The sequence below is a fragment of the Sinocyclocheilus anshuiensis genome, unplaced genomic scaffold (assembly GCF_001515605.1).
Source record: "Sinocyclocheilus anshuiensis isolate Anshui unplaced genomic scaffold, SAMN03320099.WGS_v1.1 scaffold567, whole genome shotgun sequence".
In the NCBI taxonomy this organism is placed as follows: Eukaryota; Metazoa; Chordata; class Actinopteri; order Cypriniformes; family Cyprinidae; genus Sinocyclocheilus; species Sinocyclocheilus anshuiensis.
The window spans coordinates 436,372-452,248 of NW_015549600.1; the positions used below are offsets into that span (position 1 = coordinate 436,372).

The 15,877-nt window shown below is 36.3% G+C and overlaps 2 protein-coding genes across 5 annotated transcripts in view; both read right to left on the minus strand.

The window, feature by feature from the left end:
- Window positions 1-1,651: 1,651 nt before the first annotated feature.
- Window positions 1,652-2,818, minus strand: LOC107658659 (SOSS complex subunit C). Of its 2 annotated transcripts, none has more exons than XM_016447300.1 (4): window positions 2,641-2,818; window positions 2,265-2,364; window positions 1,987-2,077; window positions 1,652-1,897 (listed from the first exon to the last, which is right to left on the minus strand). In XM_016447300.1, the coding sequence occupies exons 1-4, from the start codon at window positions 2,663-2,665 to the stop codon at window positions 1,802-1,804; spliced, it is 312 nt and encodes a 103-aa protein (XP_016302786.1). In that variant the 5' UTR covers window positions 2,666-2,818; the 3' UTR covers window positions 1,652-1,801. The 2 variants fall into 2 exon arrangements, with proteins under 2 accessions (XP_016302786.1, XP_016302787.1); XM_016447301.1 differs by having other exon boundaries at window positions 1,658-1,897; window positions 2,265-2,361; window positions 2,641-2,815.
- A 3,327-nt stretch (window positions 2,819-6,145) lies between these two features.
- Window positions 6,146-15,877, minus strand: part of lin54 (lin-54 DREAM MuvB core complex component) — a 27,067-nt gene continuing 17,335 nt past the window's right edge. For all 3 annotated transcript variants that reach the window (XM_016447327.1, XM_016447326.1, XM_016447328.1), the window contains 5 exons: window positions 13,902-13,973; window positions 12,907-13,009; window positions 12,476-12,613; window positions 12,165-12,367; window positions 6,146-7,260 (listed from right to left, as the gene is read on the minus strand). In XM_016447327.1, the coding sequence (XP_016302813.1) occupies window positions 7,062-7,260; window positions 12,165-12,367; window positions 12,476-12,613; window positions 12,907-13,009; window positions 13,902-13,973 (715 nt within the window). In that variant the 3' untranslated portion in view covers window positions 6,146-7,061. The remainder of the gene's footprint in view (window positions 7,261-12,164; window positions 12,368-12,475; window positions 12,614-12,906; window positions 13,010-13,901; window positions 13,974-15,877) is intronic.

Genomic DNA, 15,877 nt, shown 5'->3' on the forward strand with positions numbered 1-15,877 from the left:
TCTTGATTATATTGTAACCACACTTGTCTTATGTGCAATGCAAAATGTTCTTTATCCAGTGTAGTATTAAGTCAGCTTAAGGCATTTGGATGCTAATTTTGTGTTATGGTATTTTTACTATGTATGGCAACAATTACAAGTTTGACAATGAAGCTAAAATGTCGATCCAGTTACTCCATATATGTTGTAGACATATGAATGTAGTGGAACTAATCCTACTATCCTTCATATATATTCCTGTTTTGGAAATGTTCTGTGTTAGTGTAGATGTTCTCTTCAATAGTGAGCACTTATCAGATATGGTTCATTGTTAGATACTGTATGTGTTAGATATGTTACAGATATGTGCCTGTTCAACATATGTGCCTGATATTATATAATTTATTCTAGGAACATACACAACAAGGATTATTTAAGGTTACAAAAACAAACTAAATGGTTAAAAAATAAAGTTGAGAAACAAATATACAACCATAAATAAAGCAACCCTGTAATATGAATAAAGTCAGATTTTTTCTCTCACATGGCTCAGTTTTAGAACTAAGAAATTATTTGTTGACCACATAATTCTACTAACATAACATTTTTAACTACTTTACAGCTCCACTGATTATTATATCACAATTAGTTGCAAATATAAACTGTTTTACAAGTTATTTTGCTGAATTATTGACTCTTGCCTTTGGAATGGTGAAAAAGATTTTGTCTTTTGTAAACTATTGTGGTCATTAGATGGTACTGGATTTGGCCCTTCTAGCCCAATAAAATAATGAAAATAATGGCAGAATTATATTAATATATCAGTCACATATATCGAAGGAAGCCCGTTTCCGCCACTGAATAAAAAATAAAAGAGGTAATTGCGACTTATCTCATCTCACAATTCTGACTTTTTTTTCTCAGAATTGCGTGATATAAACTCCCAATTGAGAGTTAAAAAGTCAGAATTGCGTGATATAAACTCCTAATTGCGAGACAAAGTCGCAATTCTGAGAAATAAAGTCAGAACTGCGAGATATAAACTCACAATTCTGACTTTTTTCTCAATTGCGAGTTTATATCACGCAATTCTGAGAAAAAAAAAAAGTCCGAATTGTGAGATAAAAAGTCGCAATTACCTTTTACTTTTTATTCAGATATAAACTCGCAATTCTGAGAACATATCAGTCCCCCCCCCCCCAAAAAATTGGACTTTAACTCGCAATTGCGAGTTTATATCACGCAATTCTGAGAAAAAAAGTCAGAATTGCGAGTTTTTATCTCGCAATTGTGACTTTATATCTCACAATTCTGACTTTATAACTCGCAATTGCGACTTTGTCTCGCAATTCTGACTTTTTTTCTCAGAATTGCGAGAAAAAAGGTCAGAATTGCGACTTGCGAGATATAAACTCCCAATTGCGAGAAAAAAAGTCAGAATTGCGAGTTTTTATCTCGCAATTGTGACTTTATATCTCACAATTCTGACTTTATAACTCGCAATTGTGAGTTTAGATCACGCAATTCTGAGAAAAAAAGTCAGAATTGTGAGATAAAAAGTCGCAATTACCTTTTTTTCTATTTTTTATTCAGTGGCGGAAACGGGCTTCCATATATATCAAAAAATGACAACACAATAATGGTCAAGTTTTTTTGCATTTGATATAAAATCATGAAAAAATACTTCCTAGCATATAACAATCTAAAAATCAGAAACCTTTACATTAATGAAAAACCAAAGTCATCTAGCATAACCACATTACAGCTTTGAGTAGCAAGTTTTTACAAAACAGCAAGTCAGTCTATGTAGCTGATTGTTTATTTACTCCGGGTCGAGTCTTGGTAACACAGGCAGTATAAGGTTACCGAAGGAAGAATCCTGAGTGATGAAGAAGCCGGATGAATGTGCATGTGCATGCTGAAACCAAACCAGAGAACAATACTCATCTGATGGGCATTATCAAGAATAGATGAACACTGAAACTCCCAACATGAAGCTTACGGTACCTGTAAAGCTGCTTTCTGCTGTGCTGCAATGTGCTGCTGTTCGGCCTGATCCCTGAACTCTTTATTTACTGCTGGTCGAGAGAGGGGAATGCTGGGAAAGAAAAAAGAAAAACATGTTATACTGCATAGGTTATGACTTTTTATGAGTATGCAAATAAGCTGATTACTGCTTGGACAGATACTGACTTGACTTAGCATGTTTTTTTAGAGAGAGAGAGAGAGAACACTGAAAAATACAAATGAAATATTTTAATCGTGGCATGTTGTTAAAACAGTACCTGGCTCCTGGGTTATTCATAGACTGACTCTGTATCAGACGTCTCTTCTCCTTATCCAGCTCAGCTAGAATAGCAGCCCTGTTTTTGTTCTGAAATCCTATTGAGATCAAATTTACACAAATAATAGTTAATAATAAAGCAACTAGTGAAATTGAAAACTCGCAGATCTAATAGAAACAGCACGAGAGTGACACAACGACTGATTAAAGCTTCATTCCTTAATGTTTAATGGGCAACCGCACTGTATATTTTGTTATATCTAGGGATTTACTTTGAAAACGATTTAAACACTATATATTGCACTGCATGAGCTTAATATCAGAAATGACAGTCCAGCTGTTTTTGGCATCTGATATTCTACAGTAACGTTATTTACCTTGTCCCGGTGGATTCGCGGCCATTTTACTGCATTTTACTTTTAAATATGAAACGGCAGTTACTACTTCTAAAATCTTCGCCAAACAAATCAATGTAATCTAAAACGGATGGCAGCTCTCTTGTGTTCTTCGGTAAGCGCTTGTCGCGTGGCAGCAGTTTTATTGCTTACAGCGCCACCTGGAGAACTGGAGCGACTGAACAAATAAAGCTATATTTTAAAGGCTTTATTTGAAGAGTTATGGGCCTACATTGTAAATATAAGAAAAGATATAGGCGAACTACGATTATATCAGACATTTCACAGAAGATGTTGTTAGCTACACAGGGGGAATTCAAAATATTACAACCTCTTCCTCTCTATTGCAAAAGGCAAATCAATTTTATTGTTATTATTAATATTTGATTGAAATTAAACTAATTTGAACCTGATATTTTCGAGAAGAACAGGTTGTAGCAGCTTTTATATTATTGGTTAGAGACACGTAAGTCTATGCAAAATCACTTAAAAGATCATTTAAATATCTTTTCAAACGCTTAACCTGACAAACAAATCAGAAAATCACACCTGACATGAAAATCAGACAGTGCTTCAATAAAATGATGAAATAAGTGCTTATAATGAAGTGTAAAATTAAGTTTATAAAACGGAGAGTTCCAGGTCCTTGATTCTGACTGGTTGAGCCACGTTCGAAGCTGTTGTAAATTACTCTACAAACACACACCTTTGTTTACGTTTGTGTTTTGCTCGGCAACCACAACTGATTCTGAGGAATTACATTGTTTGGTGGAAGAACACTGTTTTATTAATATCATTACACTTTATTTGCTCTGTTTTATTTTTGTGAAACCTTACTACGTATATGAAATAACCGTTTTATAAAAGCAATAAGCCCCTTGAAGCTGTGGTTTACAGTGAATTTATAACAGCTAAGGGGGTTGCTTCTCATCGTGCCTAACAACGCCCCTTAGCCGATATAAATTCACTGTAAATCACGGCTTCTTGGGGCTTATTGCTTTATTCTTCATCGCTCTAATGAGTAGGACCAGACAAACTTTACAATGTAGTTCAGAGGGATTTTAATTAATTCTGACTGATATGTTTTAATCACATGGATAGACATGGTATGTGTTAAACAGAAAATGAAGGACAAACGCAATGAACAAAGTCAACAAATCTCAAACACTAAAGTCTGCCTAATACACCTCACCATATGAAAACACGGAAACATTTATACATTAATTACGAGTTTCATTTGTGAAAAAACATAGCAATTTTCAGAAAGGTACAAAGGAGCACTAATGTTCATTTACATTTATACAAGATAACATTGACTGAATATATACGTACAAAGACATGAACTCATTGCTCATTATCTTCTTTTTCGACAAATGTACAACCTGAAAATCATTTGCATCTGTCAGAAATTGAATGGAAGAAAGGGTCTGGAATACAAAACAGCGTTTATCGCCGTAAAATATGGAAAAAGATGATCTATAAACAACCAAAGCTGGGAAGATATTAAAGTGTTGGATGGCACAGGCGAGGAACCCTGCATTCTCATGTCTTCTCTGCAACAAGTAACAACAAAAAAATACTGCAGGCTATGCATTATTTGGATGAAGCGTTTATGAAAATATTAAAAACCAACGAAGCTATATCCAAAACGCCTGATGAAAAAGAATAACGCATTAATGTGAACCAGGAGTCGTCTAGCAGATTGCTTGCAGTCATACAGCGAAATAATCTTTACTATTAGTTATGAGGATATTTACATTAAAAAGCCCCGAGTATAGAGGTGGTTATTAAGGCATAACAAGGTGCATAAGCGTTTTAATCTTTAACCAGCTGTTTAATAGTGGAATATAAATGTGCTGTGAAATGTAGGGCAGATCAGAAACCTTCGGCTAGATAATGTCAAAGAATCGCATGCCTTCATGACAGTGTGATGGTCTGTTTATTGATGAATAAAAGCTGCATTCAAACAAGCATATTTGTGAGTCTGGGAAAGATAAGATTAAGTTCCTTCATAGCTTTAGTAACTGCCTGATAATATAAATAAAACGGAATAAAATCAGACTAAAACTATTTTTGGCAGATTACATGCAGCAGGTTTTTCATGTTTAATCTGCGTTTAAGAAAGCAGACTTCCACGGAGCACGGTGAAGAATCGTTTGAGCTGTTGTGTGAAAAGGCACTATGAGCAAAATGAAGTCAAAAAGCAGCCTGTCCTCTAGTGCTCTTTAATAATGCTTGAAAGTCTGTATTAAGCTCCTGTGCCAAACCAAATCATGGCTTCAACCAAACCTGAAGACCACCTCGAGTCGATGATTTCTTGTTCTTATAGCACTTTTGAGTAATTTGATCTACCAACTTTTGATGTTTTAATATCCCATACAACATAGTTTACTTGCCTTTGAGAAGAAATAGCCATTAATATAAACTACATTTCGCCAGTAAATCACAAAAGGCACATATCGTCGTCATATTTCACCCCAAAATCAAAAGGTAAAAGAAGACATACATAATCCCACTTTTTAGGACCACAAAAATCACCTTTAAATATTATTTATATTATAAAACAACAACAAATTTTTGGTTCTAATTACTGTAAAATAATTTGACTAAAAGAAAACCAACCTATAGTACAATTTAATTTAAATGATCATAGATTGAGACTTTTTGTTTTAATTATGCATAATGATTATCTTCATACATACAAAGTCTATGTAAATCAAATTTTTGACTCATTACTGTCAATTTTTATGCTACTAAAAAAGAAACCAAACTGTAATAATTAGAACAGTAATGAGATTTTCTTTGCATTACACATAATGCAATTTTATTTTTATATACCGTTTATGAAAAAACAAAATCTAATTTTTGATTCTCATTACTGTAAAAGACGCTACAAAAAACTAATACAATTATTTTAAATCAAAGTAATTATAAATACAGTAATAAGAATGAGTTCATTTTATATACATATCTTCATATAATTCTATATAAACTCATTTTGATTCTTATTATTGTAAAATAATTTTACACTACTAAAAAAAGTCAAAAGAAATCAAACTGTAATACAATTAAGTAAAAATAACATTTACTGTAATGAAAAAGAAGAAATTCCTGCATTATGCTTAATGACTGATAATGGAAAAAATAGAATTATCATGAAAAATACTTAAGGGAGTAGTTCACCCAAAAATGACAATTTTTGTCATTTACTCACCCTTATGTATAACAACAACAAAAACCCTGACATTTCTCAATTTCTTTTTATGTTCCAAAGAAAGACGTCATACAGGTTTGGACCAACAGGAAGGTGAGAAAACTACAAAATGTACATATTTGGGTCAACTATCCATGAGTTCTAAAAGATGCTACATTTTCTTTAAGCAATATAAATGAATGATTTTGGGATGCGATATGAACTAGACGTGTTCTTGGCAGGTTTCATGAGATTCATCCATAAAGTGTTTTAGGGACTACACATGACTCTGAGTATGGAAAGGTTTGGTTTAATTAGGCCCTGACAGAGCTGATCAACCAATAACTGCAAATAAAACCCAAACCAAACAAACCTGGAGAAAAAAAAATAAAATCATCGAGCAGGTTCTCAACTGATCTGTGGACTGAGATGAAGGAACCTATCAAACAAGCTTTAAGACTCACTACTGGATTACAAAGCTTATTTAGCTGCTTGTTTTTTAAATATTAAAGATTCAAATCTAATCTTAGATTTCTGGAGTACAGGAAACCTGTACCGCCATGCTCTGCTTCAATCTCGTGTGGCCCTCGTCCCATCCAGCGACTCTCAGGCCGGCCCGGCTGAACACTTGCGTGCTTTAACATGAATGGAACGATGAAGACTGAACCCGATTCTGCTCAAGGAACAAAATCTGCTGCGAGCAATTAAATATAATGAAGCTACAGTACAGGCTACTTACTGTATACAAGTCATGATCAGACGGCTAATTATAACATGTGCAGGGAAGTTCCTTCCTCATCCCGACTATCCCGAGGTCATCAGTAAGGGCTTTCAGACGACAGTGAATGATGATATGAAAATCCAGTTTTAAAAGACAAATACATATCATGATTATGCAGATTTAAAAGTGGAAAACATTGCCAAACAAAACACAAACTACCTTAAAATAGTATCGATCGTTCTAAAATAAACCCCTTCCGGTAAAGCAAACAGTGTTAAGTCCATCGCAGGGGCTACAATGAAGTACTGTAGTCCTCCTACTGAATATAGTGCGCCCTCCACAACACATCTCACAGGCCAATGGGAAGTTCTGGTTTGTGCCTTATCATTAGAAGGCCCATGAATCCATACGAGGGCCGGTAAAAGTGCCCTCAGTGGAGCCCGAGTCTAGGTTCAGCAACACCCTGGGCCCCAAACGAGCGGGAGGGCTCTAGCAGTTGATGGGACAGTCCGTCTTAGCTTTGCCAGCAAAACTGATGATTCTCCTGAGGCAGCGACCAAACTCCTCCAGAATGAGGCGTTCTGCCACGGCCTGAGGCTGGTTGGTGAGTTCGGCCTGCTCGGCCTGCTCCAGCAGACAGTCACACGTCGCCTCGGCCACTTCCTTTGTTACGAATGTGTATGGCAACCTGGAAAGAGATTTACACTCGAATTATTACAAGATCATTCTCCAACACTAAGGGTAAGGACACACCAAACCGACAGTAAAGAACTAGTGCTGAGGAAGACAACTGTGGCATTGCCTCGGATCACCGAGTTGCACTAGAACACACCGGACAGGGTTGCTGCAGGATTTTTAAGCTCAAAGACTTTTTAAGAGCTTTTTTTTAAGACAAATGTAAGTGTCAACACAAATAATAGTGATACCATATGAGCGGGGTAGGGCAATGTCTATAGTAACATATTAAACCGTAAAATGAATGTAAAATGCATGATTTACAGTTCAGATACAAGTTTTCACAAAAACAAAGTTTCATAAAATGATACGCTTCACATTTCAGCCTTTAAACCATTTTTAAGAAAATGGATGAGTCAAAAGTATTAAATATTATATTAATTTAAACAGTTATTATCAATAAATTATTATATTAATTAAATAACAAACACATTTTACCGTTTAGATTTTTATAATGAATTATCTTCTTATCGATCCACCAGTTCACATTTACAGATCTGCGTATTTGCAGGGTAAAAACATTTTCGCATTGGTCTGAAGAAAAACAACCCAATACTATGTTCCTGCACGACCGGAGGCTGCAGTTCCAGGACCCTATTTTTTGTGACAGCGCCATCTAGCCAATTCTATTCCAACAGAGGAGACCTGATTCAAACATCAAATAAACAGATGCAAAGACCAGATCCATGGAAACTATTCTTTTTTTAATTTAACTTTTAATCTTATTTTTAATGTAAGAGCTGGCGTGAACTTGATCGTGTGAGGCGATGTCAGCAATCTCCATTAGCCTATTTAGCTGTGCAAAACAGTTCATTGTGCTGCTGGATGTTATAAATTAGCATTTGTATTCAAATTATTTAAAATTGATTAACGTACTAATTAGGAATGCACCGATACCATTAGGGATGCAACATTATACATACTTTTTGGTTTCTGTACCCAATATTTTAAAAATGTACAAATGCAATAAAAATATTGGTATCGGTACTCGGTATCGGCAAGTACCAAAAATAAAAGTATCGGTATCGGGCAAGTACTGGAAAAAGTGGTATCGGTGCATCCCTAGTACTAATAAACACACTAATTTGTACCGCAATTGTTTTAGCGTTTACTGCACTTTTTGTTATCAGACATCAGACGTGAAGCGTTGCGGCTAATGAACTGAAGTCTCGCAAAGAGACAAGTTTTCTTTCCAAGAAAACTGAATTTAAAACCAGAATATAGGGATGGGCGATATCTTATCGTTTGCGATATACATGCGATATCTGTATAAATTCTCCCCACGATAAGAATTAGTCTTCCCGCGATATAACGATAACATCTAGTTGTTGATATATTTCTGCGTGCGACCGTGTGGAGCGACATCGCGGAGGGCGGACGTGAAATTGAGGAGGAGTTTATCCTAAATGAGGAGCTCCTACAATCTGGAACTGGTTTGGTTAGGGCTGTACAGTGCACAAAAAAATCGGTCTGAATATATGTACTACCAAAAGTATTAAATATTATATTAATTTAAACAGTTATTATCAATAAATTATTATATTAATTAAATAACAAACACATTTTACCGTTTAGATTTTTATAATGAATTATCTTCTTATCGATCCACCAGTTCACATTTACAGATCTGCGTATTTGCAGGGTAAAAACATTTTCGCATTGGTCTGAAGAAAAACAACCCAATACTATGTTCCTGCACGACCGGAGGCTGCAGTTCCAGGACCCTATTTTTTGTGACAGCGCCATCTAGCCAATTCTATTCCAACAGAGGAGACCTGATTCAAACATCAAATAAACAGATGCAAAGACCAGATCCATGGAAACTATTCTTTTTTTAATTTAACTTTTAATCTTATTTTTAATGTAAGAGCTGGCGTGAACTTGATCGTGTGAGGCGATGTCAGCAATCTCCATTAGCCTATTTAGCTGTGCAAAACAGTTCATTGTGCTGCTGGATGTTATAAATTAGCATTTGTATTCAAATTATTTAAAATTGATTAACGTACTAATTAGGAATGCACCGATACCATTAGGGATGCAACATTATACATACTTTTTGGTTTCTGTACCCAATATTTTAAAAATGTACAAATGCAATAAAAATATTGGTATCGGTACTCGGTATCGGCAAGTACCAAAAATAAAAGTATCGGTATCGGGCAAGTACTGGAAAAAGTGGTATCGGTGCATCCCTAGTACTAATAAACACACTAATTTGTACCGCAATTGTTTTAGCGTTTACTGCACTTTTTGTTATCAGACATCAGACGTGAAGCGTTGCGGCTAATGAACTGAAGTCTCGCAAAGAGACAAGTTTTCTTTCCAAGAAAACTGAATTTAAAACCAGAATATAGGGATGGGCGATATCTTATCGTTTGCGATATACATGCGATATCTGTATAAATTCTCCCCACGATAAGAATTAGTCTTCCCGCGATATAACGATAACATCTAGTTGTTGATATATTTCTGCGTGCGACCGTGTGGAGCGACATCGCGGAGGGCGGACGTGAAATTGAGGAGGAGTTTATCCTAAATGAGGAGCTCCTACAATCTGGAACTGGTTTGGTTAGGGCTGTACAGTGCACAAAAAAATCGGTCTGAATATATGTACTACAGTAGCATGTGTGCGATACAGATTTGCATGTGTACGAGCCTGTTAACAAACCTGTTGTCCAACAAAGATATCATTTATTAACATGCCTTTTCTCCAAATTAACTTCATAACATAGTTGAGTGTTTGAAATAACTTCTTTCTGTGACCAGACGTGGTTTCATATTACAGAATGATAGTATTATATATACAGTGATAAAGGCTATGTCGATTAGCACTGCATTATAAATATACTTTCATTATAAAAAATAACCAAGATTGCTTGAAGAACACAGATAAACCATATATTTTGTGCAATCGTATGTTTATTGTCTTTAGTTTCATCAGTTAAAATTCTCCTTTGTGCATTTTATTCAGCGATAACTGGATACCTTTGTCCATATTAGGGATTTCCTGGAGTGTCCTCAGTAGTATTACTTCTGCTATGGAGTTTCTGCGCAAGGGCACCATCCAGCTTCCAGTATGAATTAAACAGTCAATACGTTACGTGTGTACTCAGTAATGCTCACAACACTGTTTTGGGTAAAATAGGAAAGATAATACTTTTCTCTAAAGAAACAGGATTCCCTGAATTATTGTCATTGATAGCGTTACCACAATAAATACCAGAAATATTGTGATATATTTTTAAGCCCATATCGCCCATCCCTACCAGAATATATATAGAATATATTGAAATAAATTAGGTTAAATATTTCAAAAGGGTTATCAGCGGGTATGTTTAGGGTTAGGAGTTGGTTAGGACAATAATTAAGTGTATACAACTAAACAACTACATAATTCCTTAAAAATAATAATATACAGATTTGAATAGCAAGTGCTATAAAATAGTATGAGCAGCTAATACATATATACAAAAATAAATAAAATAAATAAAAAAAAACTATAGGGTCCTAGAAATGACCTGGTCCTGAAACTGCAGCCTCCGGTATTGCAATAGAAAAGGGCTTATTGAAAATGCACATTCATTCTCTGCCAGCAGATGGCGCTTTCGGAATGGCAGAAATATAGCGGTTTCCCCGGTGACGGCAGTAAACAAACCTGGCAAGCACCCTGCAGCGCTCATGTTTATTTAATGAAATCAAAGCCTTTAAGTTTAATCGTCACATAAGCCATATCACAATTCTGGTCTTTCCATACCCAAATTTAAGACCTTTTGAAGTCATAATTAAGACTTTCTTGTACAGTTTAAGACTTTTTCTGGCCTTAAATTTAATACAACTAAATTTAAGAATTAAGGACTCGCAGGAACCCTGCTATAGCCGATGGCCAACTAGCATGTACACTCTGCGCTTGCGTGAGAGAACATAACTCTCCCCTACCAGCAGGTGAAAGTAGCCTGTATTCGGCATTCAAACAGGGAAACCGGAAAAGCTAGAGCTGTGGATATACAAACTGGTGGATTTGTGTAGCTTTTTCAATCATGTCTGCAAATGGCACAGGCATTGTCAGCCCTGGGACGTCTTCTTGCGGAAACAGAAAAAAAGAGAAATGGATAGAATAACAAGTGTCTGTGCGTTCCCTCTTTACTCTGTCATTGGTTTGCTTTCGTCAGTTCTGTTTTTTCACGTGCGCCCATTCTCTAAGTTGAATAGCCAATCGGAGTTCTCATTCTCGCTGACAAGCTACGCTGCCGATTCGACATGCGGAATCGTCTCAAAAACAGCTGACAGTGTCCAACTAGAGCCAATGGTGCAAAACACACTGAAAAAACTAAAGCCAACCGATGCTCAAAAACCACCAGACATTGCCCGACGGCCGACCATCAGCTTGGTGTGTCCTGGCTGGGCATAAAAGAACACAAAGTGTGTAGGTTTTCATTGTGGGTTCTGGACAGTTGCTAGAAGAATGCCAAGGCATTTTAACACAAGTCATTTTTACATGCAACTACCTAGTAACCACTTACTGTATATTGTTATGATATTTTATGTGGTTAGTAGGTAATCGCTGTGTGGTAAAAGCTGGAATTTATTCCTGTGATGTAAAGCTGAATTTTCAGCATCATTACTCCAGTCTTCAGTGTCACATGATCCTTCAGAAATCATTCTAATATGCTGATTTGCTGCTCAAGAAACTATCCTATTAATTTTCTTATTATTATCAGTTTGTTACTAGGAAGCTGGTAAGGTGTTCTGGTGATTCATGGATAATTGGTTGATATAGAGACAGCTGAACAGAGTGAATGACACAAAACTTGTGATTGACAGACATCATAATGCAGAGCTGATAAAGGTGGGACTTACTTTCCGCCTCCGCTGGTGATGGCCGGTGTGGTTCTGGTGAGCAGATCCGAGATCTGTGAGGACAGTTTGGTTTTGGCTGCGGTTTGCTGCTGGACTCGTACCTCTGCAGCGTCTGCCAGGTGCATCAGCGTCTTCCTCTCTGGACTCTCCTCGAAGTTCTTGCAGCCCATGCACTTGCACATGGACGAACACATGATCTTTGCCTAATGCGAACAGACAAAATAATGATATCTGGTCCTAAACACAAGTGAAAGCCAACCATATCTTCTAGAATGACACTTTCACATTCTTGGCAGTGTGCAAACACTCACCTCATAACACTCACAGTAGTTTTTCAGACAGCCAGATTTCTTACAGTTGCAGCCTTTGCTGTGTCTCCTGTCTGACTCTCCTTCTTTGCCTTTGCCAATCTTGGGCTTAAAAGCCACAGGGTTTCGGTCTAAACATGCCTGGGAGAAAATACATTACTTCATTCGAGGCCTATAGATTTTCAAAGCATTACAGGAGAACTGTCCTGTACAGCGAGATGAACAAGAGGGCATTGCTATGCTATTGCTAGGTGGTTGTTAACTGGCAAATAGCCCACCTCTAAGTCTCTGATATTCTAAATTGTGCATCTGAACTAAAAAAATAATAATGGCATATTTGAAGTACTATGTCTGTAGTGAGATGGAAAATAAAAACAAAGATAAAAAAAGAAAGAAAAAACAATGGAGGTCTACAGAAAGGCAGAATTCATTACCTTGATGGCCTTCAGTCTTTCACTCTCATGATCAAGGTTGTTGAAGCAATTAACACAGTTGCAGTTATTACAGAACTCCCCGTTGGCAAAGCAATCGCAATACCTGTGAGACGAGAGATTAAACTCTTAGAGAGTAAACTGCAGCTGCCTTAAGAATTACACTACCATTCAAATGTTTGGGGTCTGTAAGATTTTTTTTTAAATAGTGTCTTTTGCTCACCAAGGCTGCATTTATTTAATCGGAAATACAGTAAAAACAATATTGTGAAATATTAGTACAATTTAAAATGTGTTTTCTATTTAAATTTTTTTTTATTATTCAGTGATTTAAAGCTGAATTTTCAGCATCATTACTCCAGTCTTCAGTGTCACATGATCCTTCAGAAATCATTCTAATATGCTGATTTGCTGCTCAAGAAACATTTATCAATGTTGAAAATGGTTGTGCTGCTTCATATTTTTTGCTGCTTTATATTTATCAGAGAACCTTGAAAATATATTAACTTAAAAAAAATAGCATTTCTTTGAAATAAAATTTTTTAACATTATAAATGGTTTTGCTGTCACTTATCAATTTTTAATGCATCTTTGCAAAACAAACAACAACAACAAAAAAAAAAAAAACACAACAACAACAAAAACCTTACCAACCCCTAACATTTGAATAGTGGTACATGTGATGCTTCAGGCAAAGCTTAAAAACAATTGGCACTGCCAATGTGTAAACTGCTTGACGGGGTGCTTGTGAGCAATAAAGTTACAAACTATACTGGCACCTCTGTTAATCTGCTTCCTGTCTGCCAGAATAAACTGTTCTTGCTGGTGACAGTATGAGAACTGAACTGCAGATTGTTAAAAGGAAGGAAGTATTATACAACTGGATCTGGAAACTATGAAACCACTTGCCAAATGTAGCAGCTGAAACAGATTACTCCCTTCATATGGGCCATTTTCAATTTTCAGAGAATGGAAAACAAATGACGGGTGACACTTACAACTTCAGACACTGTGACCGTGTGCAGTTGCAGGGTTTTCTCTGCCTTGAAGCTGCTTCAGACGTTGATAAACTATAATAAAACACAGACAGAATGTAACCTGATGGTTAATTTTAGAGCCTGACCGATATATCGTTTTGCCAATTTTATCGGCCGATATGAGACTGCTGCAGAAATATCGGCATCAGCGAATATGCTGCAAATATGCCACCGATACAATTTTTTTTTACAGAACATATAACCAGAGAAAATGCTTTTAAATGGTGTAATTACTTAGTTTGTTACTGGCGACCCAGGTCATGATGCAGAAAACTCAGACGGAATCGCGGAATCCAGTCATAAAAATGGAATTTACTGTATAATGCGGAATTTCACAAAATTTGACATTTTTGATGATTAAATAAAAAAATTGGTAGGTCAGTACACTTAAATCAAACCATGATACAGACTAGTGTCTGTGAATAATTAACTGCAAAAAGACTATTTAAATATGAATCCTCATGTTCTTTATTCAAGTTATATACTGTATATATTGTTCTATTTGTGTTAAGTTATTTATAATAAGTGAAGTTTACTGTTAAGTGCACTGATGTCACTCATTTTGGATAATAAAGTTTGTTAAATTGTTAAATACCCTGCCCCCATTACATATATTTGTCAAGTTATTATAAGTATTTGATCACCCTATTTGAGTGATCATTGCAAAAAAATTTGTTTATGTATATTAGGCCTGCACGATTAATCGTTTGTAAACCGAAATCGCGATTTGAAAGGGTGCGATTTTCAAATTGCAAGAGCTGCGATTATTTAGATGAAGGACTATCAAATATGTAACAAGCATCTACGTAGTTTTTGACAGTTTGCTTCATGCACATTTTACTTTGATGCAGAGTTTAACCAATAGGGGGCATTTTAACACTGCACGTGCTGACTGAACCAGCAAATAACGCCATTTGAAAAAGATAACTGCGAGCGGGAGCAGCAGTTCAACTTCCCAACAAAGTGTGTCTGCAGAAGACTTGGTACCTAAACGAAAAAGCACCGCATATGTCTGGAATTAATTTGGATTTCGACGTTCTGATGTACTTCAAAGGCAAGTACTTTGTAAAACCTGCCGAATGTCTGTGTCGACCTTGCGAGGCAACACAATCAACCTGTATCAGCACCTGCAGAAGTATCACAGACAAATCAATGATGAATGCATGGCCAAAAGGCCCACCGATGAACACCCTTCGTCACAACCACCACGACTGACATCCAAGCAAACTTCAATTGCTCAAGCGTTATAAAGTGGCACACACTGATGCAGTCCGTCTTGTATTTTCTTTATGACCGCAAAAAGATCTAAAATACTTCGTCAGTTTTGATCGTACAGATAAGAATAAGGTATCGTTTGAAACTGCAAAGGGTCTACTTTTATTTGTGTATAGTCATAATAACAACAAAATGTGTTTTTGTAAAAAAAAAAGAAGAAAATAAACGGTGCGTTCTCCGCCGTCTCGGTCTCTGTCACCTCTCTTCACAGACACGTAAATAAAACAACCTGAATCTCAGCGAATACTTGCCTCAAAGACATGAGAAATATATGTATAGAAAGCCTGAAATGTCTACCTTTAAATTAACTAAGTCACGTCCAAAACAAATATTCTCTGTTAAAGTAATCCGTATGAAACATAGGCGATGTCTAGTTTTCCCGTCTCAACTCAATACATCTAATGCGGTCACGCCCACGAGCCGATCGTGCTTTTCAGATTCTAAACATCCACGTGAGACGCGTGCGCATGTAAACGCCCACATCGCCTCCGCGTAAACAAACGTGAAGAGTTCATCCCGGCTACTTTTTGTTTCTGGAAGAAGACGCGCTGAGAGAAATAAGCCAGAATTGACCTCACAACGCAATGCGTCGCGCAGCTAGATCCTGTGGAGAATATCACTCTGATGAGTAGCCTAAGATTACTTGCATCTGTTGTTATTGT